This window comes from Nannospalax galili, unplaced genomic scaffold (genome assembly GCF_000622305.1).
Source record: "Nannospalax galili isolate Female #2095 unplaced genomic scaffold, S.galili_v1.0 scaffold247, whole genome shotgun sequence".
In the NCBI taxonomy this organism is placed as follows: Eukaryota; Metazoa; Chordata; class Mammalia; order Rodentia; family Spalacidae; genus Nannospalax; species Nannospalax galili.
Window position 1 is genome coordinate 775261 of NW_008356952.1, and position 26437 is coordinate 801697.

A 26437-nucleotide genomic window follows, 5' to 3' on the forward strand; every position below is an offset into this window, starting at 1 on the left:
AAAAAAAAAAAAAAAAAGAGAATCTGTCTTTGGGTTGGAGAGAGAGTTCAGTGGTTAAGAGCATTTGCTGCTTTTGCAAGGGTTCCTAGCTCAGTTCCCAGGACCTACATGGTGGCTCACAACCATCTGGAACTATAATTCCAGGGAATCCAACACCCTCTCTGGCCTCTGTGAGCCACTAGGCACACACATGGTACATATACCTACACGTAGGCAAAATACTTAATACACATAAAAAATAAATCTGTAAAAAGTTACTAAAAAGGCCCTATCTTATGGCATTAAAAAGAACTGTATCATCAATTTTCTGAATGTTAAAAATTGCTTTTTTGTCCTTTATGGTAGGCATGACCTACTCAGATGCTGTCAGTTGCAACATGGCACTTGGCTAGACTGGAGTGCTGCTGTAGTCACAGACACTCAGGAAACTAAGGCAAGAGGCTCAAGGCCAGCTTACATGACAGATGAGACTGTGGCGGGGGGGACGGTTCTGGGGAGGACACTAATCTGGAAGCTCTATTTAATTTTCATAGCTGATCGGTGAAATAGGGGTTTCCAGGTTCTAAGGGTTCAGCTACCTTGCGTGGTCCTGCTACTGCCCCTTTCCTACTCTACACAGCCACATGGATCTCAGGCAGGGAAATCAGCCAAGAGTCTTACTTTAAAAGCCTTTGTTGGACTTCTTCCCAGGCACTGACCCTGCTCTCATCCATGTACATCCGGAAGAGAATGCGCAGCCCACAGGCCAGGCTGCTTGTTTCCTGCTTCAGAAGGTTGGGCTTGGACTTGCCTTTGAAGCCTGCGGAAAGGGGAAGTTATCAGAATTAGACTGAGAAGGTATCTTACATAAAGAAAAATAGCCTGTTGGGAGGCACATTCTGTGTGTGTCAGGTGTCAGCACTGGCTAGGCAGCCAGTGTACCTGAAATATAAGTGTATAAGTGTGCCTGAAGACCTTGGATATAACACAGCTCATGAACTGAGAAAGCAGAGCCCTCCAAATAAATCAAACTTGAAGCTCTGCAGATCAAGATGTAAGTACAGCAAGGGCTCCTTGATGAAAGGGGGGCGGGAGGAAGGCACTGTTTACTTGTCAGAGATGTGACAGGACAGAGCCAGTGCAAAGGAGGAGCCTGGTCACCTATGTAGAAACGGTCCTAGTAGGAGGGCAGCAACAAGATGAAGAAAGGAAAACCAGAGGTGCAGTTCTGTTCTTCCCTAATACGGAGTTGTAAGTGCAAGAGGATGAGCTAAGCCATTTTAGATTGAAAAACAATCAGGAAATAGAAAGAATATAGATGCTGATGTTAAATAAGCATCAGTTCACTTCTTTATTTTTCCTGCCATGTTTTGCTGTTATTCTCTCCTAGGGATTTTGTACCAAACAGGCACTGATTACTATTTCTTAAATACAAAAATGTCAGGGTAACTTATAGAGAGCTTATTTCTCATTCAATTTTGCTAACTTTTCTAAAATAAGTATATTTCCCTACCCCAGTAACATTCCTTTCTAGTCTGCAGGATGGCCACTCCCAAGGAAAACAGAAGTCACTCTAATATGTATGCTGGAATCCCTTACGTGGGACTTGGACACAGGGTTTTCCCTCATAGGAGTTTCTATTATATTGACTAACAAGAAGGCTGCAAGCAAGATAAGGACAACTGGTCAAACCAGACAGTTACCAGGTGGACTGACTGATGGAGAATGGATATACCCAGGAAGTTTTCCGGCTTATGACTGACAGAAGACCTAGATGCTAAATTACACCCTTATTATCACCAGATCTCAAGTGCTCAGTCCAACTCTAATGAACACACTCATTAGTAGCACATCTGTTCTCATACAAGATTTGAGTGCTTACCTGCTTTCCACAGAGCAGTCCTCTGTTCATTGTTGGAATTAAATGCTTTTGCAAATCTATGTGATTCTAATAAGCAGTCCAGTAGCTTAAAAAGTTGTTGTGACGTTAAAAAGCGGTACATTCCTTGGTCTTGAGTATCAACTCGAACATCGAAGTCCACTGCATCTCTCTTTGGAAAACAAACCACCACAGTATACACAGAACCACATATTTAGTATATTTAGAACTCAATTTTCCCCCAAAGATGACCTTTTCAATGAAAAAAAATGTGTGTGTGCCTGGTTGTATGTGCACTGTACAGATGGTTGCAATCAACCCAGGTCTTCTTCAAGAGCAACCAGTGCTCTTTACCTGAGCCATGCCTCCAGCCTCCTCGCCCTGCAACTATTTTTCTAAGCAAGACATAGAAACTCAATCTCTATATCTTAACAGAGGAGGGAACATCTGCCTTCTGCTATGCATCTTGGTACCAACACCCCTCCCCCACTGTCTCAGACCCCTCCTAGAACCCCTGACACTGAGGTTTGGACCTTCCAAGGTCTGTGGTCACTGGCCACCTCTGTGGCTCACTAGCCCTTCTCTTCTCAAGGAGTTCTGAATCTCTGGACAGTGATTTTAATTATTCTCTTGCATGAGCTGTCACATTTTTAGTAACTAGCTGACAAAGCTGCCTACTCTAAAACTGTATCCAGAGAACTGGCAGGATCGAGGCCAACAGGCTATTTTCTCTTTAAGCTCAACTCCAGCCCTTCTCCATGTTTCCTGACGGCGAGCTCATGTGCTCACTTACCACATATTTAAAAAGCGTTCTTCCCAACCTCACATGATGGGTGATTTTCCTTCTTAAGAAACTCCTACCACCAAATGTACAAACCTTGGATCTCATATCCTTTGTCTTCCCCATCTACCATGAGTGGGCTGTCCGGTGGTGACCCACTGTTTCAGAAACAGTGTTAGCCACTCCTTCCTCTACCCCAATTTATCTCTCAGGTGGAAAGTTCTCATCAGTAAATATGTCCTATCACAATCTGGGAAACAGAACAAAGCAAACCCCTCTTATGACCCCTCGCCCAATGCTCCTTCAGCTATTATTCCATTTCTCCAGACCTCTTTAGAGCAAAACTCCTTGACAGAGTTAATAACATATAGTGTCCAACTCTTCCCTTACACCCGCTACAACTATGCTTTTGTCCTCAATGTTAAAATTAAACAACGCAAGCTCAGAAAACCCTCTACATCATGAGGGCAGTTCTTTTATTTTTTTTATTTTATGTGTATGAGTGTATTATCTGCATGTGTGTGAGTGCACCGGTGTTGTGCAGTGCCTATGGAGGTCAGAAGAGGGTGCCAGATTCCCCTGGAACTGGAGTTACAGACAGTTGTTAGCCATCATGTAGATGCTGGGAATTGAACCTGGGTCCTCTGCAAGAGCAGCCTGTGCTCTTAACCACTGAGCAATCTCTCCAGCCCTGAGAGGGCAGTTGTTAGGTACAATGTTATGTGACCCACCCACAGCACTTGATCCTTAAAATAGTCTCTTTGACTTCTATGATGACCTGACCTTATTTCTCTTCTGGTCTCACTGATTTTCATTCTCAGTTTCTACCAACTGCCTTGCCACCAAAGCTGCAGTGTGAGGCCTCAGAGCTCAGTCCCTGACCCTCTTTCTCTGCCACAGCCATACTGTGACCTCATGACAACACCTAGGATCAGGGTTCAGAATGGCAACTCTGAAGAAGGTCTTCCAAATGACATCTCTAGCCTGAGTACCTATCTGAAGTTCAGACTGCAGCTAACTTCCTACTTTCCCAGAAAAAGCAGCCACCCTCACATCTCCTTACCTGGGCTGCCGCTAAGTTTTCCGCATCTTCCTTCTTACTTGTGGCTGGGAAGAACACAATGTTGTCGATGGTCTGGATGAGTTCCAGCTGCACAACACATTTAATCAACAGGGCAGCAAACAATTTTTGTTCTGGAAATTCTGTGAGGAAACCCCCCCAATGCACATGCAAACAAAACATTATTTTGAATCCTTTAATAATTTCTGACATCATAATGCTAAGGAACATTACTATGCATGAAGGTCATCTGTACATTTCAGTGAGAAAGGCATCCTGCCTCTGCACATATGTACCACTTGCTAAAAATTTAATCAACATCTACAAAACTTTTACAAAAGTAATTGTTTAAATATCCTACATGATTTGAACAGTGAACATGTTCAAACTGGTTATACTCTTCATTAAAAAAAATCTATTTTATCTATTCTATGAGTATTTTTCCTGCATGTATGTTAAGTGCACCTGTGTCTTGCAATGCCCATGGAGGCCGGTGGGGGGGGTGCTGGAGCCCTTGGAACAGGAATTACAGACAGCTGTTAGATGCCATGTGGAGGCTGAGAACTGAACCCAGGTCCTCTGCAAGAACAGCCAGTGCTCTTAACAGCTAAGCCACCTCTCCAGCCCCATACTCTTCATTTTTAAATAGGATTCAGGTTATTCTTGAAATAAGAAATGGACAAAAAAATTAAAACTTAAATAGTATTTACTTAGCTCAAACCTGACGTTTGAAAATAATATGAAAACTCGTATCATAAAGAAACAAGAGGAATCAGATCACCATAAAATAGGAAGTGGGATAGCCAGGATTCTGATTAATCTATGAAATGTTGGGGTTCAGCCATATGGCATGTTTTATCTGAGTCCAAATAAGTATTTATAGCTAAAATTAATGCTTTCAAACTGATCTACCAATAAATAAGTCATCAAAATATATGCTAAGCATATTACACAAAGTTCCCTAATACCATTGCAGAAGTGCTCCCCATGCAGCCTTCCTCCTGAGAGCTTAAGAGTACACATTCCTCAGTCCTAAAAAATATGCTCCACAGAACAGTTCTGAAAATCAGGACAGATTCATAGGAGAATGCTCCTTTATATAGACCATGCACTTAAGTAGATGTAGAAGCAGGACGTTAGGAACAAGGACTCCGCTACCAACTGTGGGGAGCACTGGGAAACACTGACGTGGCCCAGGCAGGGAAGGGAGGGCCAAATAGCTGAAGGCCACATCTGGGTTCTGAGGGATGGCAGGTGCCTAAGAGGAGCTATTAATCAGTTCTGAGGCAATGTCTCCAGCAGTAGCTGATTTACAATCCCTTAGTTTCTTTATAGTCTGAAATGCATTTTACTACAATTTCCCTTTTCTAGCACCAATCTGTGGAAGTTAAATTTACTAAATACATTAACAATGTTTCCTATCTAGATATTTTTCCAGAAGTTGTTTTTTGTAGCATTTGATGATTATGGTTGATCATAAGTTAAAAAACAAAACAAACAACTCCTCAAGTCCTATAGTTGTCTCTTCCTCAAGTGACTCTTCCCCGATCCCTTATGGGAATCATACACGCTGTGTACTCTCAGCCCTTCATCTGATTCACAGAAACACCCCAGGCCCGAGGCAGAGCCCCCTAGTAACACCTAAACTTTAGCTGGGGCTTAGCCATAGGTGGATATATAAAGGAGACACGGTCTCATCAGTGTGCGAAGAGAGCTGAGTGGCACCAAGATGCTTCTGGTGACAGAGTTTGGCAGATGAGGCTGCACTGTAACTGAACAGGAAAGCTGAGATTCTCCACACTTTCTGGTACCCTGAGAACTGCACAAAGATCTATTAGCAAGGATCAGCAGTGCTTTGGAGGATAATACCTATCTGTACAAGTTTTTCAGCTCAAGGTGTGAAATATGCTAAGGCTATTAGCTCGCCACGTCACCACAGGAGAGGACTCAAACTCAGTGCATTTTAACTTGGTGGGATAATACATACTGAACCAAGACTAGATGAAGCAGCAATGCTTTCTCAAAGTGTGTAGAGAATGAAGCAGCTGCCTTGCAGATAGTGAAGTTCTCATGTCTGTGTTGTCATTCTTTTCTCTGAGTAGGAGTTGAATGGCATGGGCCCTGTCATCAGACAGAGGAACCATGGCCTACTCACCAAGTGAAAGGCTTAGAGGAATGAGATGGCAATTTGTTCTTCCTCCACCACAATCCACTCAGAGTCACTAACTCCAAAATGACCCTTACCCCAAACACTTCCGGGGGGTAAGAGTGCCTGCACAAATATAGCAGCTCAAGCCCTTGGTTCAGGATGGCAAGAGAACAGTACCCTTTCTCCAGGAAAAGGCAAAGTCTCAATTAGGCAGGTAAGACCTTCTGAATATGTGGTGACTGAGCCACACATAGCTAAATATTTTCAAGTTCAGTCTCTTGGTCACAGAGCAAAGAGCCACTCACTGTTCTGTCTTTGCAACATTTTCAGGACACAATGGAGGTGGAGAAAGTTTGTGCAATAGCTATTATGTTCTCTACAATACAAGAATGAAACTGGAAATGGACCACTTACTACCACCTATCTTCTCTTAGGGCATTAGCGAGATGCAGTGACTGACTCTAAAGACTCTTGTTAATGGGATAACAAAGCCTATCTTTAATGGTAAGCATCCAGGATTACTGAATTCTCTGAAAAACAAAAATCAAAATAGATCAATGATCTAATGTAAGAGCTAAAACACTAAAACTTTTAGGAAGTCAACACTGGAGAAACTTCATGACCCAAATTTGGCAGTGGGTTCTTAGCTACAGTACCAAAAGCATGACCAATAATAACAACAAAAGATAAATTAGAGCTCATCAAGAGGGAAAATTTTTGAGGTGGGAAAGGTAGCACATGCCTGTAATCCCAGAACTTGGGAGGCAGAGACAGGAGGACTGCTCATGAGTTTGAGGACTGCCTTGTCTACGTAGTGAGTTCCAGACCAGCCATTACTACAGAGCAAAAATCAAATTACAAATAAAACAAAACCACCTTTGTGCATTAAAGGACATTATCAAGAAATGGAAAAGAAGACCTAAAGAATAGAGGAGAATACTTGGAAAGACTATATCTGATAAGGGTTTAGTATCCAGATATCCAGAGTATGTAAGAATTGAACAAAAAGACAAATCCAGTTTAAAAATGGGCAAGGACATAGTTAAAATTTCTCCGAAGAAAAGACACAGATGTCCAACAAGCAAACAGAAAGATGCTTAACATTATTAGCCACTGTGTAAATGCAAATTAAAAACTATAATGAAATACCACTTCACATCCACTAGAATAGCTATCATTAAAAAAAGGGACAAGTGTTAGTAATTATGTGGAAATGTTAGTAGGGATATAAAGGTGTGACCACCATACACAATTTGATGGTTCCTCACAAGGTTAAAAAGAATTAGCATATTACCTAGTAATTCTACTGCAAGGTACATTTACACAATTGAAAACATGCTCAAACTGCTTGTACATGAAGGTTCCTAGTAGCACTCATCATAATAACCAACGTGTGACAAGCTCAATGTCTATCAGCAGCTGGGTGGACAACTATGGTGAATCTTTAAGAAAAGCTCTACTAAGTGAAAGAAGTCAAACACAGAAGGACACACTTTGTATGACTGCATTCATATAAAACATACAGAAGAGCCTAAAGAGCCTATCCACAGACAGAAAGCAGAATGGCAGTGGCCAGAGACATGGGAAGGGGAGAATATGGAATGGCTGCTCAGTGGTTATAGGGTTTCCTTTTGGGGGTAAAATGTTTTGGAAGTAAACAGAGAGGGTGGATGGACAAGATTCTCAATATACAAAATGCAATCTAATTGCTCATTTGCAAATTAATGGCTCTTAAGTGAATATAGCCTCAATTTAAAATATTTGTCACATTTATTTTATGTGTACATTTGGAGGTCAGAGGACAACTAGCCAGAGTCAGTTCTCTTCTTCCACCATTAGGTTGGAAGGATGGAACTCAGGGCATCAGGCTTGGTGGCAAGTGCCTTTATCTGCTGAGTCATCTTGCTAACCATAGCCTTATTTTTTACAAAGTGCTTAAAGCCACTTTCTTTTCTATGGCGGTACTAGTCTTTCCTAGTATACTTACCTTCAACAAACAAAACAACCAGTGTAGTCAAAAAGTGAGAGGATGTCCCATTTTGGGGGGCAAAGGTGATGGAAAGACTGAAGGTGGTCCATGGAGACACAGGGTATATAAGTTTGATCCTCAGAACTTGGAGCTCCTACCTAGAGAGCTGGGGTCCTTTACTAAGTTCCCAGGTAGATGGATAAAGGAAGGCATGCTGTTTTCTACTGTTGTAGAGAGAAAATGGAGCTAATGTGTAGAGGGGACAGAGAAGGAAGACCCATGTGCTCAACATAAAAATAAGCCAAATGTACTGTGGGAAAACTGATACCACAGATATTAATGAATTTCTTAAAAAAAATCACTTATCTGTCAATGTCCATAACTGTGGTAGTCAGAATAAAGAAGTGACCTCACAATTAATTATAGCATATGCTTATTAGGATAAACAAAAGTTATCCCATTTCTATCTAACACAGTTTTTTATTTAGAGAGACAACTTACTTGCTGTAGATTTAATTTTGTTGGCGTCTTCATTCATAGTGGAGACAGAAACCAGTGATGCTTGTTGTCTGTTATCTGCAGATCTTGGCTGAAGAGAATCATGTATATCTACAGATTTTTGTGATATTGTATCCTAAAAATTAAAAAAAAAATCTATGAAAGTGACATCCTGCACAACTGATTAACACAGCAAAAATCATTTAAAATTATCTATTCATAGGTAAAAGGTAAGCATCTTTAAGACAAAGGCTGGGGCTGAAGGCAGCTTAGACTATAGAGTAAGACTGGGACTTTGTCTCAAATCCAAAAACAAAAAGGGCTTCCTTTCTGAGCCTTTATAGCCCAGGCCAGGTACTACCCAGGAGCAAGAGATAAGAATGCTAAGTTGCAATGCATGGGAAAACTAGGCAGCACTATCCACAGGTCTCACAAAACCTAAGGGGAACACACATTTGTTAGGTGGAAGGTGATTTCACAAACTTTTAAATCTGAGCTAAGCTGAGGAGAACTTTGTGGGGGTAGTTAGGAAAACATCCGAAACCCAAGAAACCAAGGACCACAAAGTTCAGCATGAGGGTGATTAACCAGGAGTGTGGTATCATGAAAAGAAGCTGGGACCAGAGTCTAACAGACCTACAAGACAAATTCCCTGTAGGTTAAGAATGAGATATGGGGGGCTGGAGAGATGGCTCAGCAGTTAAGAACACTGCTCTTGCAGAAGACCCGGGTTCAAATCCCCGCACCCACATGGCAGGTAACACCTGTCTGTGACTCCAGTTCCAGAGGATCTGACAGTCTTTTCTGTCCTCTGAGGGCATTGCACAACATGGGTACACTTACCTACATGCAGGCAATACACACATACACATAAAATAAAAATAATAAGTAAAATATTAAAAAAAATAAAGACAAAAGAATAAGATGTGGAAGATGCAAAGCACAAGTACAGGGTCACAGAGTAAATGGCAGCTGACGCCCCCCTCCTCCAGCTTTATTTGGTGACAACAGCAGGCAGCAGTGAAAGAAGAGAGAACTGGGTTCCAGAGGAGCACTGCTCCTGTTATTCTAGAGTGTGGCCACACCTAGGTTTGCAGGAGCCCTGTTCCTAGAAACAGTGCTAACCAAGATCATACTTTAACAGGGACTTCAAATGTCTTTTTCTTTGTTTTCGGAATGAAAACATCATAGTTTATGATCTATCATTTCCAGTTCTGGATAACAGGGGAGTAATAGATATGAAACCGAGTTCCCAAACTTTTGGATCAAATATGGTAAATTTTCATTTTTTAAAAGATTTAGTTTATTTTAAATTCTGTGTGTGTGTGTGTCTGTCTGTCTGTCTGTCTGAATTCAGGTGCCTGAAGAGGCCAGAGGCATGAGCTACAAGCAGTCATGAACTGCCTGACATGGGTGCTGTGAACTGAACTTGGGTCCTCTGCAAGAATAGTCCATGTTCTTAACCATTGAGCCATTTCTCCAGCCCCATGAAAAGTATTTTTCTTTTTTGGTTTTCTTTTGTAAGTTTATTTTTGTTTTATTTTATGTGTATGAGTATTTTGCAAGCATGTATGTATGTATGTATGTAAGCACACCTGTGTCTGCAATGCCCACAGAAGCCAGAAGAGGGTGTCAGATCCCCTGGAACTGGAGTTACAGATGGTTGTTAGCCCCCATGTGGGCAGTGGGAACCAAATTTGGGTCCTCTGTAAGAGCAGCGAGTGCTCTTAACTGCTGAGCCATCTCTCCAGCCCCATGAAAATGTTTCTAAACTCTCCAAGTAGAAAGCCATAGTATTGTTATGACAGTACTTACTCATCTAGGTTAAGTTTTTAACACATAAGTAGCTTTAAGTAAAAATTGTATAGATGCAGTATTTATTTGACCATGAAGACTTAAATTAACATGTAAGTATACTTATAGCAATACTTAAACTGAGTTCAATACTGAGGATTCAAAAAAAAAATTTTATTTGAGGAATTTTTGAATGCTAAATATATTGCTTTCTCAACTTTTCTGATTAGCCAGTGTAAATGAGAATCAGTTTTTGGTTATCTTTGTCCTTTTAAGAACAGTTCTGCATCAGACCTAGTCAGGCCTCACATCCCTTTAAAAAGACTGCATGGTATAGAAAAGAAGTCCCTATAAAAGAAATCTCTGTATACTGCTGTGGAGGTATTTTCTAGATATATTCAATAGCCTCTGATTTAAATTATTTATTTTTAACTTTTTTTAGTATATAGAATAGTTAACAATTTGTAAATGTATTGTTAAGAGATGGAAGGATATCTAGCACAGTATTAAGTACTGGAGTTGGGGTTGAGGTGCAGGGTAGTATAAACAACTGGTACTTTTTAAACCTCATATTCTTTCTTGTACACATACTTACATTACAAATATTTTAATAGTCATAAGTGTATTTTAAAATATATTAAGTGCAGAATAAGAAATAATTGATCTAAGAATGGTGGTGAAAAGATACTACAACTTATTGGCAAGGTCTAAGTAGTCAGAGGAGACAAGAAAACAAAGAAGACCGAGAGAAGAACTGGTGGGTACCAGAAATGGCAGCAGCAGCCAGGAGACCAGAAATGAGCCAGCACTGACATGCTCTAGTCTATGAGTGGGACTAAAGGAACCTAAAGCTCTCAATTCTGAGGTCTATGATGAGGAGCGTTATCTAATTTAATCTAAGCCATGAGTCTCACTTTACACAGATGGTAAACAATACGCTAAAGGGGACAGAGCTAGATAGTGCAGAGGTAGGATTTCCTTGGGGCAGACAGCAAATCCCATACTGCACATGCTGCCCTGTGTGGCAGAGGAGTAAACCAGAGTAGTGCAAGCTCATTCCAGGCTTGTGACAGGATGTCCTACGAGTGGTGGGGTGTGGAATTCAGCAGATCCATAAATGATGTGAGTGCCTTATGGCAGATGTCATAGTCTCAAGAGAAAATCAGAATGCTATTTTAGAGTGAAATCTACATTTTAACTATTAACAGTTTAGAAATTTAAAAGTTGTAGGAAACAAATAGGTCAGTAGACACTATCTTGCTACTTACTATGGTCTCCTAGGTTTAAAATTCAAGGGCTCCACCCTAAAAGCAGTATTAAAGGTGTGGCTTAGTTTTTCCTTGTTGTTCATAGTAAAATGGGCTAAACAGAAATCAGAATAAAGCCTACAGGTGGATTCAGTGAGAACTTTCTGCTTGTGCTTACATGAGCTAATCCTTTTGATTCTTCCTCAAGGAAATAAAACATTCAAAGTTTAAAAGATTAAAGATATCATATTTACAAATTTCATTCAAAGAATTCAGAAAACCATCTGAGGAGGGGCTAAAGGAATGAGGAGGGGATGAAAAGTGAAGTACAAAGATAGCATGGTGAAATTTGGTGCAATGGTAGTTTATGTGTCAACTTGGCTGACATGTGGTTAGCGTGTCCCACATACTTACACGAAAGGACTAATAATTCAATTAAACACTGGTCAGGTGTTTTGAAGATGCAGTTAATACACAAAGTCAGTTGAACTTCTGACCTTTGGAATTTAAGTCACCAAGTTTCTAGCAATTTGATAGTGTGTATAGGAAACCATATACAGGCAGAAGGGCATATTTGGCATTCTTTGGACTGTTTTCACAACTTTTGTTGAAAGGTGAAATTATATCAAAGTAAAATGTTAAAAATAAAACAAGGTCTAACACTATCTCCAAATTGGTATGAAAAATCTCTATATAATCTGGTACTGGTAAGCCTTGAAATAATTTCACTTTATATATATTAAAAATAATTTAAAATAATACCCTTCATGGTACTTATAGGGTAAAAATGATACAGAATTTACCACCACGAAATTTAACTTAAAAGTGCCACCAAACAAACTTTTAAAAAAGAGTTGATCTCACTGCTATAGTTTGAACGTTTGTGTCCAAAGTTCACGTTTTAGTGTATGCCTGTGTAAAACTCAGAAACAAAATTCATTCTGAGACTTAATCCCCTATGAACAATATACAAAGTGAGGTGATCTGGCTATGAGCACAATGCCCCCTGGACAGGAAAGTGCCTATTATAAAACACAAAAGGGACAGAGGTTATTAACTAGGCCCTTTCTGCCCTTCTGCCTTCTGCCATGTGAAGATATAACATTAAGGTGCCATTTTGGAAGTAGAGAACAGCCCTACTCAGTAACTAGTCCTGCTAACATCCTTCCAGGCTCTAGAACTGTGAGAAAACAATTGCTATTACTTCTAAACTACTGAGGTTTAAGTATTTTGTGACAGCAGTAGGAACAGATTAGGATATTGATATATAAGAGTTTGACCCTTATAAAATTACTTATAAATTGAAAATATGCTCTATTTACTTACAAATTGTTTTTCACTCATAGGAGATGGAGATAGGGGAGCAGCTTCTCCAGAAGTAGGATGCCAAGTCAGGAGCCTTTAAGACATCAAAACAGTATCAGTCACTAGGGGTTGGAAGATGAAGCTATGCTACATGCAGGATATTTGGAAATGGGAACAAAAAATGGTGTATATATATATATATATATATGAAAAACATACTGTACCTATGACTAATATATACACACACACTCTCTCACGTGTGTTTTTTTATATAAAAAAAATATATATGAAACATACTGTACCTATGACTACTACTAAAAGCAATTTCCTAAAATACATTTAGTAAGGACTTTAAGATATGCACTTCCAGAAAGCAGTGAAGTGGCTCACAATACAATTAGAAGGATAATATAGTCATCAATTTTATAGAAAAGCACTTTCTGAAGTATCAAGAACTTGAAACTTACTTTTTCTGAATTTTAAATGTCTTATCATCCAAAGAACGTTTTTTAAAAAGTTTGACATGTCTCAAAAAACTCACAGAAAATTAAAAAAATTAAAATTCATAGTATTCTTCAGATTTCACACTTTAAAAATGTATAAAAACTAAGTTAGCATAGCCCAAAAGAGAAATTAACTTGCCACCCTTGGATTAGGTACTTGGGATAGAAAGATAAATAAGGATCAAGTTTTAATTTCTGAAAAGCATTAAGCTCTGGGGGCCTGGGGCAGATGCAGACAGACACCGAATAGATCACTATAGTTCATAACAGAATGCAATGAAGTAGAGATACTTTCTATTAAGTGATATTTATTACATAACATTTAAAGTCATATTTTTTTTCCTGAGTAACTCAGAAAACTAAAACAGACATAGGTTTATAAAATAACAACAACATGGGGCTGGAGAGATGGGTCAGTGGTTAAGAGCACTGGCTGTTCTTGCAGAAGACCTGGGTTCGAATCCCAGCACCCACATGGCAGCTAAAAACTGTCACTCCAGTCCCAGGGGATCTGACAGCCTCTTTTGACCTCTGCGGGCATTGCACGATACAGGTGCACTTACAGACTTGCAGGCAACACATTAAAAAATATATATATTTTAAAAAGAATTCATGCTGTTTTTGACAAGGGTCACAGACATATCTCAGGTGTCAGTTACTACCTAGCTCCAATAAAAAAAAACAACACATGTGAAAATTTACCCAATAATTTGGATAGGTTAAAGAGATTGCTGTCTTTTAGTATAGATTACTTTTTCTGGCAGTATGTTTTCTTCTACTTAACTTTCTATTTACTATTTTAATATTATATGGATACAAACTATATTTAATTCACATAATAAAATAAGATGTAAAGTTTAGGATGTAAAGGTAAATATGTAAAATAATTGATAATTTTCACATACGCTTTTATGCTAGTACAGTGTCTACTGAAGATTGTTTCAAGAAAGAGTCTATCTGTAGAATTAAATATTACAGATAGGAAGTAACACTACACACAGATCAGAGCCCCAGAGCTGTGCTGAGCAATAAAATCCAGCATATCCTACAAATAATCCAAATGCTTTTAGAGTCATTTATCTTGGTTTCTTCACTGATTAAAAAAAAATTATTATAATTCAATCACAAACTCATTCCTTATAGAAAGATGGGAATTTGCTGTAAAATGTAGTGTCTACAAATAGATTTTCTTTTAGATTATTAAATTTATTGTAATTGAAATATGTGTTAAGGAAGCCGTTTCCCTCATTGATTCAAAACTTCCACTTGGTATAAATAAAATCTTATGTCAATAGAGTAATCCCTTTATGACTCAAATTTAGGATAATCAAACAATATTTTTTGTTTAAAAAGAACTTAATTCATGTATGTTACAGTTTATAAGAATTTGATTTGTAGCAAATCTGAATCCATTTAACACTTTGTAAAGACTTCCACAATGAGAAATTGTTAGTTACTATTCAAATTCTATTCACTGCTCACTTTTAAACTCAGTCAACATACAAATATAAATGGAGAGTTGTATAAAATCTTCTTACGCATGTGGGATTGTGGTTTTGAAGATATCCAGGGTGCAGTTACAAGTTTTATCCCAGATTTCTAGAGTAAATTTTTCACCATTCAGAATAACAACATTCTCTAAGCAGTTTGTACCAGATCGTGCTAACTGCTCATTGTCTAGAAAAGAAAAGAGCAATTCATTTGCAGATTGCCAGGGTCAAATGTAATACTTGGTGTGTCATGTGGCTGGTACAGACCTACCTTGTTGCACACACCAATATAGCTGGGCAAAAATATCATCCAGAAGTACATCACTGAGTACTTCTAAATACTGGGTGAATACATCACATATTGCATAAAGGGCATGATTGCAAGTTGTTGTCATCCATTCTGCTTTCTGGTGGGGAAAAAAAGGATCATTAATTAGGGTTATACTATTCATCAATTAGAATTAAAAGGAAAATACGTTCACATATTTTAAACACTACAGCAGTTGATGTTCCTTTCAGACCACCTAACTTCCTGAAGAACTGTCCTTACCTTGATTTAATGGCCATTTCTACATATATAATAATTTTACTATTTTCTACACTACTTGCTTTGATATTAAAAAATTATCACTACAGCATCTTGATACTTTCATTATGGCTTTGAAACAATACGAATGAAAAGTAATAGCTGCCCTTGCTCCAGAATATAAAAGAACAAGAAAACAAAGATGAAAAAGAATTTATCCAAATGAACTGAACACAGGTATGAAATAAAAGTGACTTTCCTGAAGTATGGTTACTTCAAAACACTGTAAGGAGAACTATACAAAACATAAGCAATTTCGTTTTTTTCAAAGATATCAAAGATCTGAGCTGGGCATGGTGGGTTACATCAGATAGCCCAGTACTCAAGAGGATCACTGTAAGTTCAAGGCTAGCCTAGTTTGCATAGCGAGTTATGAGTCAGTGAGGACTACATAGTGAGACCCTGTCTCAATTCCCTCTCCCCCCAAATACATAAAAAGATATTTTGTAAACACCTGCATTTAAAACTACTATGTAGGACAAAATGGGAAAATGTGAGGCTTTCTCCCCATAGTGCCTGAAATACATACTATAATTGGAATTCAGTATCTGGTATTAATAAAAGTTACTGCAAGCCAGGTGTGGTGGCACACGCCTTTAATCCCAGCACTTGGGAGGCAGAGGCAGGTGGATCTCTCTGAGTTCAAGGCCAGCCTAATCTACATAGTGAGTTCCAGGACAGCTGGGGCTACAGGGAGACCCTGTCTCAAAAAGACCAAAGGGAAAAAAAAAGTTACTGCTGTTTCATACCTGTGACGATATCAAAGTGTGGAAGACAAGGTGACAAACAAAAACAATGAAAATAAAAGTGAATTCATTAACTCAGTCCTATTTCCAAATAGTGTCCTTGTTTATAAAAAATACTATTATTTCTCATGTATTGAAAAAAATATTCTAGGAATTCTTTTATGTTCAATATGTTTAATTCAAAACACTAAAGTATTCAGTGAAAATAGAAAAAAATTTAAGGTTGTGCTAAAGGAAATTTTGCATTCTCTTACCTCTGTCTGCTGTTCTGGCAATTTCATATTGTCAAAGATCCTGAAAACAATTCTAAATAAATCCTGCCACCAGTGTTTTTCATAAGTGTGGCCATATGTTTTCATTATTTCAAACATTACTGTTAAACCCCTAAAATAACAAAACACAATTAGGAAAGCTATGATACAAAAAGTAAAACTTTCTAAGAAACTGAAATAAAGCAACGTGAAACCTCTGTCAGAATCCTGCCACCAGATACTACTAGTTAGCACCCCACACCTCCTTACACTAGAACAGAGTTCCCTCTTCCCTTTCTGCTGAGCTTGAGGTCTAACCCCAATGCATTCTAAGTAACTGAATGTGACCTCATGACTAAAAGTGCCTAAGGAGATATGGATATTCTGGTTTTTCTTTCTTAGACTTGATATCAAACAAAGCAATCACTAGTTTAAATGGATTTGGAAGGTGTCTTTCAAAAAAAAGGGTAACACTTAAGAGTTACTTAAATTGATATAGAGAAAAAAAGTACGTAGGACTCTAGGTTAATTATTCAATCTACAGAATTTGGAGAGAACCAAGTCAGAATATGTGTATAAGTTCTTTGCAATTAAAATGTTATAATAAAAACCATGGTATTGTATTTTTAAATGTAATCTTAATAATATCTCATTCAAATCCTGGGGTGAGGTAAGAAAATCCAGGGCCATGGTAGATGAAAGTTCACTGATGATTTCCCTTCTTTACTCATGAACAGGCACTCCATAATAGGAACAAAGGTATGGTGAGAACCGAGGTATGACAGACCAAACAAAAAGACAGGTCCTCTGTTAAATAAACTTCTAAATACATGAAGATAGTACTGAGGGTGCTTCATCTTCATTTTGACATGCCATGAAAGTTTGTGTGTGGGGATGTCTTTTTGTTCCTGTTGCTTGGTTTTTAGAGAATGTCTTATTATGCAGCTTGGCATGGCCTCAAATTTCAGATGTTTCTGCCTCAGCCTCCTAAGTTTCGACACTGCAAGTATGCACTTATGAGAAGTACTGAACTCAATTGTTAGTTATGATATGTTGGTTGTTTCACTGAGGTGGCCAGACCTGTGAAGTAAGTTATTATCTTGAATTTTAACAAGTTGCTAACAGGCCCACTGCCAAATAATCTTCCATGTCTCAGTTCAAAGTACAATGTTTTATAATGTTCTTGTGATTACTAAATTTTATGACAAATCTCTATGGGCTGAGTCCTATTTTGGATTATTTACCTATTTTCACAGGAATTTCTGTTATACCAAATAGAACTATAAAAATGAAAAGTAACTCACAAATTAATTTTGATGAGTCTCTGACATAGGGGAGGAGATTATTGAATTTCTATTATTAATTTGGTATAATTCTATGTTGCTGTTGTAATTTTTAATTGACAAAAGTTATACATCAAAATAATTAATGATTCTTTCTAAAAACCTGAGATAACTAAAAAGGATTTCATGTAACACAAGATTGACCTTAAGATGGCATGTGGGGGCCAGAGGACAACTTTGGGTTTCGTCCTCAGAAAACATCCACCTCCTCTGAGACAGAGTTTCTCATTGGCCTGGAGCTCACCAAGCAGGCTAGACCGGCTGACCAGTGTGAGCCCCAGAGTCTTCTCATCTCCAGCTCCTGAGGGCTGAGATTACAAGCACTTGCCATCAAATTGACATTAAGAGGGGTTCTGGGGATCAAATTCTGGTTCTCATGCCTGCTAGTGAAGCACTTTATAATTGAACTTTCTCTCCAGCTATAAGAGTTGTACATGATCAGATCTATATAGACAAAGCTATGTTATTGACCTGAAAATTTTTGTTTTTAAAACACCAAATATAGTCATTTGAAAAAAAATCTAGTTGGGTGAGGTGGTGTACTCCAGTAATCACAGCACTTGAGAGGTAGAGGCAGAAGGATCAGGAGCTCAGGCCAGTCTGGGCTACATAGCTAGTTCCAGGCCAGCTTGGGCTGAGACTTTTTATGTCAAAATAAGCAAACAAAGGTTGGGGGGATAGCTTAGCAGTTAAGAGAACTGGCTGCTATTCCAGAGGACCCAGGTTTGATTTTCAGCACAAACATGGTGGCTAGGTGGTTAACAACCATGTGTAACTCCAGGCCCAGGAGATCCAATGCCCTCTTCTGGCCTCTGTGTGGTACACACAGGTGTACTTACATACATGCAGGCAAAACACTCATACACATAATAAAAATAAATTAATAGTTTCAGAATAAACAAGGCTGGCCATAGTGGCACATGTTTTTAATCCCAGCACTCAGGAGGCAGAAGCAGGTGGATCTCTGTGAGATCCAGGCCAGCCCGGTCTATGTAGTGAGTTCTAGGCCAGCTGGGGCTCAGGGGGACCCTGACTTACAAAAACAAAAACAAGAAAGCACCCAAAAAACAAAATAAACAAGCAAATCAGTTACGGTCTCTGAGTGTAAACTTCTGTGTCTATAAGAAAAGTTAATTAGAATAAAAATAAATTCTTCAAAACTTGAATTTCAAACACTGATTGTTACCTGGTTCTTACATCTAATTTGCATCTATTGATGATACATGATAACTCAAAGAGAATCGGGAACCATCCTCTCACCCACACCCTGTCTTCAGGTGCCACATTCATATCATCACTTGTGTATTCCTTGAAAGCCTTCAAGAAGAAAGGGAGGATTATACAGACAAAACTCAATACTCATATACTCAATATTTATCAAGAAAAATGCTACTTTTGAATCAGAACTGGAAATTTTAATAATTTATAGAAAGATAAGGACTAGAACTCTCTATAAAGAGCCTTGGTCTGGAATGAAAAAAATTGCCTTTATGGGGTCAGAGAGATGGCTCAGTGGTTAATAGTATATACTGTTCTTGTGGAGGAAAAGTCTGGTTCTCAGTACCCGTTGTCTGGTGGCTCACAACTATCTGTAACTCCAGCTCTAGGGGGGGATCCATCACTTTTGGCCTCCATAGGCACCTGTACTGATGCACAAAGATACCCGCATAGATATACACAGACACACTAATTTTTTTAAAAAAAACTTTAAAATCACAATAATAAAACTATGAGGCTTGACTTTTCCTTATGACATTTACAAAAACAGACTCAGATATGCAAGTTAAAATTGGCAGCCAGGATGACAATTCAGCCTTTTATTTCAGTGCTTAAGCACATACTCATCCACATCCAGTTAACTTCAGTGCTCCAGAGCACAGGCAGACAAGGAGCATGACAGGATGGTTAAAAAGAAGTACTTTAAAGCCTCCCTCTCCTTTACTTGCTTTGCAACTACTGACACATTTTTAAACTTCTCTCTACCTGTTTCCTTATCTGTACAAAGTTATAGCACTACCTGTATCATTAAGTGTTATTAAAACTTTAAAAAACTGAGTATCTGTGAAACTCTCATAAAAATACCTAACATCTACAGAAATGCCTAGCTTTAGAGACCAGCCATCTTAACTCAGAATCAAGCTCAGACTAGTTTTGGGTTCACTGGAAAATAAATGCTTCCTATATTCTAAGTTCCCAAACAAATATAAATGTCAGATAGCACTCAGTACTCAGCAAAATTTTGTTTACTAAATGATGCTATACCTGAGGTCTATCAGACACATATTTTGCACAATGGCGAATAAGTCGAATTGCTTCCATACTTGTGTCTGGGAAAGCTGCGTTGCATGCAAATTCAGACAAACACTTCACTGCGTCCTGGAAAGAATCAATGGTGGCTGGAAAATGTTTTTCAAATACAAGGGCTAAAACAGAGAAAAATAAGTATCTATAAATTTTCAATTATTTTAATTATATAAAACATATTGACTAAATGTAATGCATGCTTCTTATAGGTTATCAAGGGTTTTAATATCTAACAAAAATGGGGCCCAAGTCTGTATCTACTACTTACCTGTCCTGATATGTCAGGCAAGTGAAATGTACCCGTTTTGTTTATACTATAAACACAACATCTAATAAAATGACTAGTACACTTCAACTTCTGATGAATTGCTATAAAAAACAAACTGTTCTCTTGATATCTGTGTTTTTTAATCTATAAAATGAGAATAATAATACCTATAAGATAGTGCTAAGCACTACCTAAAATATTTTAAGTAAAATGTAAAATGCTTAAAATAATGGTTAAGCACTCATTAAATGCTGGTTAAGATACCTCCTGCTCCCATTCTGGGGTTAAAGATGTACATGGCCATGCCAAGGTATTTTTTTACATAGGTGTTGGGGTTCCAAACTCAGGTTGCCATATTTGTGCATTTATAAATGCCTTTAATCCCGTCAGTGACAGGTGGATCTCGTAGCAAGTTCTAGGCCAGCTGGGGCTGCAAGGAGATCATATCTTAAAACCCAACCCAACCCAAACCCCCTCAATCCCACTTAATCAGTATCTTTTATACAAGGTTAACCTACTCCCTTAGTACTGTAAACCTCCTCAAAGTTGGAGGAGGCAGTATAGTATAGTGGTTATAAAAACAAAAATAAAACCAAACCAAACTATACCACCAACACCAACTCCTTTGTCTCAAGACCTCAGGCTTACTGAGGGTATAGTTCAGTAGTAGAACACTTGGCTCAGTTAGCTCATGGTCCTGAGCTCAATTTTCAGCACCACAAAACAAAATAAAAGACTCCAAGCTTGAATACCAGCTCCATTGCTTCATAGTTCTATGACCTTAGGCAAATTCCTTAGGCTTTTTGTGTTTGAGTTAACCATTTAAAAAAAGAACCAGGGAATATTTATTTTAAACAGCTGTGAAGATTTAAAAAACAAAACAAAAAAACCCATGAAAACTGGGTATAATACATGTCATATGGTAAACCATCAACAAATTTTAACTATATCTTTTACTCTGGTTTTATAAGCAAAATTTGATAAACCTAAAGCCCATAGTAGTCTTATAATTTTAATGCACTTGAATTATCAATTAAGCATACCAAACTTTTGTATTTTTACTTGAACGTAGTTAAAAGAATACTCACTGACAATGTGCCCTGTTGTCTGAAAGGCAAGCTCTACTATGCTTTCATCTTGATCAGATGCAGCTAGGTGAAACACCGAGAAAATGTTCTTCCATCCAGACCGAATGTTAGCAGCCTGAGAATTAACCATCTGTGCTATACACCGCACAACCATATCACGAATTGTTGGAGACCTAAAATTTTAACATAACTGTTTAGATGTGCATATAGATAAAACTCAACAGATTTCTTTTCTACTTTTGTCCCTGCCAAAGAAAATAAGGCATCTCTGATGTTATTTAACTTAATAAACATAATACCTGTTTCTTTTCATTATATGTTCAAAAGGCCTTAAAAAATCCTTTTGGAATCTGAAATTTGCAAGTTCTCCTTTCTCTAAAAACTTCATTGACAACTGCCTCAAGGAGTCCACTGCAAATATGGCTACATCTTCATTGGGGTTACAGCCAACCTGTAATAGCAATAACAACAAAAACCAAAACAGTAATGTTAAAGGTAAAACTACAAGTTTTCATTTTGCCTTAGTAGAAGTATCAAATTAGCAGCATTAGGTAAATCTTAGGATAGTCCATAAAGACACCAGGTATGCAAAAAGCATTTCCTCAAAAAGGTTCAGCAATCATTTCTAAAAAGAACTGGACTCAAAAGTTTTTCTTTTACTTTAAAAAACTGAGTGTAAACTGGGCATGGTGGTGCACACCTTTAATCCCAGCACTCAGGAGGCAGAGGCAGGCGGATCTCTGTGAGTTCGAGACTCACCTGGTCTACAGAGCGAGTTCCAGGACAGCTGGGGCTACAGGGATCAAAAATACCAAAAAAAAAAAAAAAAAAAAAAATTGTGTGTGTGTGTGTGTATGCCTGCACTCACATGCAGATGTGCAGATGCCTGAGGAAGCCAGAGATGGTGTCGGATCTCCTGGAACTGTACAGGTGAATGTACAGGTGAATGTGAGCTACCTGAAGTGGGTGATGGGAATCTGAACTTGAGGCCTCTGCAAGAGCAGTATGTGCCTCAACCACTGCGACACAGGGTCTTACTATATATATATGTATAGTCCAAGCTGGTTTAGAACTCACAAACACTTCTGTCTCAGCCTACCAAAAGTGCTGTATTATAGGTATGTACTTTTATTCTTGGGAAGTTTTAAAATTTAATTATAAAAAGCAAAAAATAATTGCTTAGAATGCAAAAAGTCTCAATTAGATTATGATTAGGAAATTTTAAACTTGGAAAAATATTGCAAATGTAAACAAACAGTATAATTATTCAAATACCTTATTAAAATGATCTCCAATAACTTCCCAAATCCGAGACCACTGCAATCTTATTCTTCCCATGTTATAGTATGATATTTCTACTATTTTTTGTAGACTAAACATTCTTGGATGTGTAGTGGAAAGTAATTCATCCATAGACACAGCACAGAGCCAACGGACAAAATCCACTATAAAATAAATAGATTTACAGTTTTATCTCAACTTTAAAGCTTTTTGGTCAAAAGGACAGCTACTGAGTAGAATAATAAACATACTTACCAATAGCATTTCCATCTAGCCTTGTAGATCCTGTGAATATCCTAGGGAAAATAAAATATAATTTAAAAACTTATCAAGTCTTACTTCTTTTATATCAACTCAGTAGTAAGTGGCCTAGTATATTAACACTTTTTATCTGTTTTAAGGGAAGCAAGTTGTCAAAGGTTTTCATCATATACCTTATAGTAAGAATACTCTGTATTGTTTTTCCTTCCCACTTACACTTTGTACTGGTAAGTATATACTGTACTGGTAAGTATATACTGTGAAATGGGCAACTTATAGGATTTTAAGAATAAAAAAAATTAATTTATAAACTAAAATTGGCATACCAGGAAAAAGATGATTTTCCCATTTTTCCTGATAATCTACTACCAGTAAACAAGTTATTTTTCTTATTGTTTGGCTTGTTTTTCTTTCTTTGCAGTCCTGGGACTGAACCTAAGGCCTTATACATCTAAGCAAGTGCACTATAACTGAGCTATATCCCAGGCCCTACACCTGATTAGAAAATTCATTTATGAGAACTTGAAAGTGATTTGATATAAACTTGCAAATGGTCTCAATTTAACCAAGAACTGGCTGAATCAATTTCTTAAGAGAATCCAGATGTTTAAAGTTACATGGCTCAGCTTTGTACAACTTTTCTTTCCTAGCTCTTTTCTGTTTTAGTATAAGCATATTAGGCTTCGTTCCTTTTATTAATTCAAAACTAATAAATTTAATATGAATTTTAGTATCAGGGCCTCATTCTTTTAAAACTTGAATTTTTATCCAGGTTCCAGATTAGTAAACAAGAGTATGACTACATCTTCACAGATTGAATGATATTCCTCAACTTAAAATACTACAATTGGATTTATATAAGGTGGAAACTGCAAAGGCAGGAATACCTCAAATATTAATCTTAAAAACACTAGGAATGACAGTAGTAGTTACCAATCATAAGGTGGGTACTAGTCTGTTTTATATACATTCATTCACTTAATAATTAAAATATGTACTATTATAATTCAAAGTATGTAAACACAGAAACAGAGACAAAGATTAATAGCTTCTTCCAAGCCACAGAACTACTAAGGGCCAGGGTCAAGATTCAAACTTTTGCAGGCTGACTCCAGAGTCTATCTTCTTCTATACCTCTCTACATTCTTCATACTTACATGAACAAATTATACATTGAACATTTAAAATATATTCTAGTTTTCCCCTACTAACACAATCTAAATGTTCTCATAGATCATTTATTTTACACTTTAATGTAATAATAACAAAAATAGGCCAGGAAATGCAAAATCCGAGTGCCTGCTAAGGATGTCTTAAGGTTTTTTGTACTGTTCCTTTGGGAAAAAGAATAATTTAAAAATCTGGCAAAAACAACCATGGGAGAAAAAGCAAGAGAATTGGGTACCATTTAATCCAGGGGTTAGACTAGACCCAAAATAAAAGTACACAAAACCTACAAAGCTCTTATAACAGCAAAAGTAAAATTGCTAGCCTATGCAAATGTGATCAGCTGGCTTCTCTCAAACTAGAGGTATTCTCCCATGAGAATAGCTTATAGTCAATAGTTTCTTTATAGTCAAAGCTACAAACAAACCATACCACAGAGTAAAACCTTAAGCAATACAAGAGAAACAACAGAAAAGATATTAAATAAAGGATTTAACTGATTTTTTAAAAAAGCAAATGGCAAAGTGTAGAGAAACAAAGAATAGAAGCAAGATGGAGACTATGCAATCACAGGGAAAGGATGCAATAGGCTCTGAAGGTGGTGAAGGGTGGAGAACAAAGCCAAGGATAGAAAACTACCGTATCCAACCGGCTCCACAGACTCAGGGATGGAAGAAGGCAGGGAAATATGCAACCTGGGTAGGGGCATTCAAATTCCTACTCACTTTGGTAGCCTCAGGGCGGGGGGTACCCTATTTCTAGCAGTGCACCACTAAAGATAAGCCATGTGGCAGAGCACAGCAGTCTGTGGAGACATTTAAAGTTAAGCCTTAACATTCTTCAAGGTTCTTATATTATCTAAATAGGCTCCCATAATGACAAAAAAGATGATTTTCTACAAGAGAAGAAAATCACTTGAAAGAAAGACAGCCTGATGGCAAAAAGGCTCTGGAGATGTACATATAGGCAGAAAGGCAAAGAAATTAAGAGTGCACACACACTCAGAGACAGGCTGACCAGAAGACCCATAGACTGGTTCCACCTCTCAAATTTCTCTAAGAATGAAAGATGAAAAACATACTATATTCACTCATCAATATAAAACTAGTTAATTGTGGGAATGAGCAAGTTAATTAAAACCTTTCTGTCCTGGTTTCCTCATTTGTAAATTGAGTTAACCAATAATACTTATCTTATGCAGCTACTAAAAAGATTAAATAATACCTGTAAAGGATTCCATATGTCATAAGCCTTCATGTTATATATGTAGAAGACAAACCCTCCCCACTATATTAAGAAACAAAACAACCAACCAACCAAACAAACAAACAAACAAACAAACAAACAAACAAACAAAAAGCCCCATATCAATCAACAACACAGCAAGTGAACACTAAGAATTCTTTTCAAGGGAAAAGTTTCAGAAAGTACTTTTAAGAATAGCAGCTATTCGGAAACTTAGTTCTGTTTGCAGTTGGTGCAAAAATTTTATCTGGGGGTCTAGGATGGCTCAGTGGGTAAAATATTTTGCTAGGATAGCTTGAGGACTTGAATATGGATCCCTAGCACCCATGTTAAAAGCCAGGTATGGCAGCAGCCTACCCTCTCAGCACTAGAGGTGGAGAGAGGAGAATCCCCTGGCTAAATAGATCAGCCAACTGGTGGGTTTTGGGGCAATCAATGAGAGACCATGTCTCAAAAAATTAAATAAGAGTGAAGGACGAGGATACCTGATGCTGACCTCTGGTTTACACATGTGTACATCCATGTGTGAGCGAGCACACACACACACAGACACACACAGACACATACACATACACACACACACACACACACACACACACAGAGTTTTATGTGAAACAAAGTAAACAGTAAATCAGTCTGAATCCCTAAACCATTTAGCAAAGATTATGGCACATTTCTGAAATTTTCAACCACAAGTAGTCAAAAAAATTTAAATTTCAGTGTTTTAAAATGCTGTTTCAATTTTGGGGACACTGATCTGGAAAAAGGTAATCTTCAAAAGAATACAAGATACAGTATACATATACATATACATACCTAGTAATGTATACGTATACATACCTAGTAATGTATATAAATTCTATGGACCTTTCCAGAGATGCAATGAGAATTCAATGTAAAACCCATTTATTTTATCCATAGTGTAGTTTTACATCATGTACCCAGAAAGATAAATTATATTTAAATTTGAACGAATGAGAGAGAATTCTTTTCAAGAAAATAAAACATTTGTGTTCTTTTTCATAAAGCATACTATTTCCTTAATATCTCCCAGTGCCAACTATAACAAATTTTTATCTCCTTTCTATAGTCTATGTTTATGAAACCAGAATTAAAGCTATTTTATCATCTAAATCACAGCACACCACAAAAGTCTTACTTCCTAAGTTATTTTGGTAAAAACTTTTTCTAAAGGAGCAAATATGGCTAAATTTGACATATTTGAAACAGTATTCATCTGAAA

General features: G+C 37.6%; 1 protein-coding gene across 1 annotated transcript in view; it reads right to left on the minus strand.

The window, feature by feature from the left end:
• Positions 1 to 26437, minus strand: part of Arfgef1 (ADP ribosylation factor guanine nucleotide exchange factor 1) — a 116133-nt gene that overhangs the window by 4867 nt on the left and 84829 nt on the right. Inside the window, exons 24-37 of the mRNA XM_008854780.3 lie at positions 22777 to 22817; positions 22516 to 22685; positions 21540 to 21691; positions 21241 to 21413; positions 19843 to 20003; positions 18767 to 18897; positions 16241 to 16370; positions 14926 to 15061; positions 14703 to 14841; positions 12683 to 12755; positions 8319 to 8451; positions 3703 to 3842; positions 1862 to 2030; positions 661 to 799 (exon numbers count right to left, since the gene is read on the minus strand). Of these exons, the coding sequence (XP_008853002.1) occupies positions 661 to 799; positions 1862 to 2030; positions 3703 to 3842; positions 8319 to 8451; positions 12683 to 12755; positions 14703 to 14841; positions 14926 to 15061; positions 16241 to 16370; positions 18767 to 18897; positions 19843 to 20003; positions 21241 to 21413; positions 21540 to 21691; positions 22516 to 22685; positions 22777 to 22817 (1887 nt within the window). The remainder of the gene's footprint in view (positions 1 to 660; positions 800 to 1861; positions 2031 to 3702; positions 3843 to 8318; positions 8452 to 12682; positions 12756 to 14702; positions 14842 to 14925; positions 15062 to 16240; positions 16371 to 18766; positions 18898 to 19842; positions 20004 to 21240; positions 21414 to 21539; positions 21692 to 22515; positions 22686 to 22776; positions 22818 to 26437) is intronic.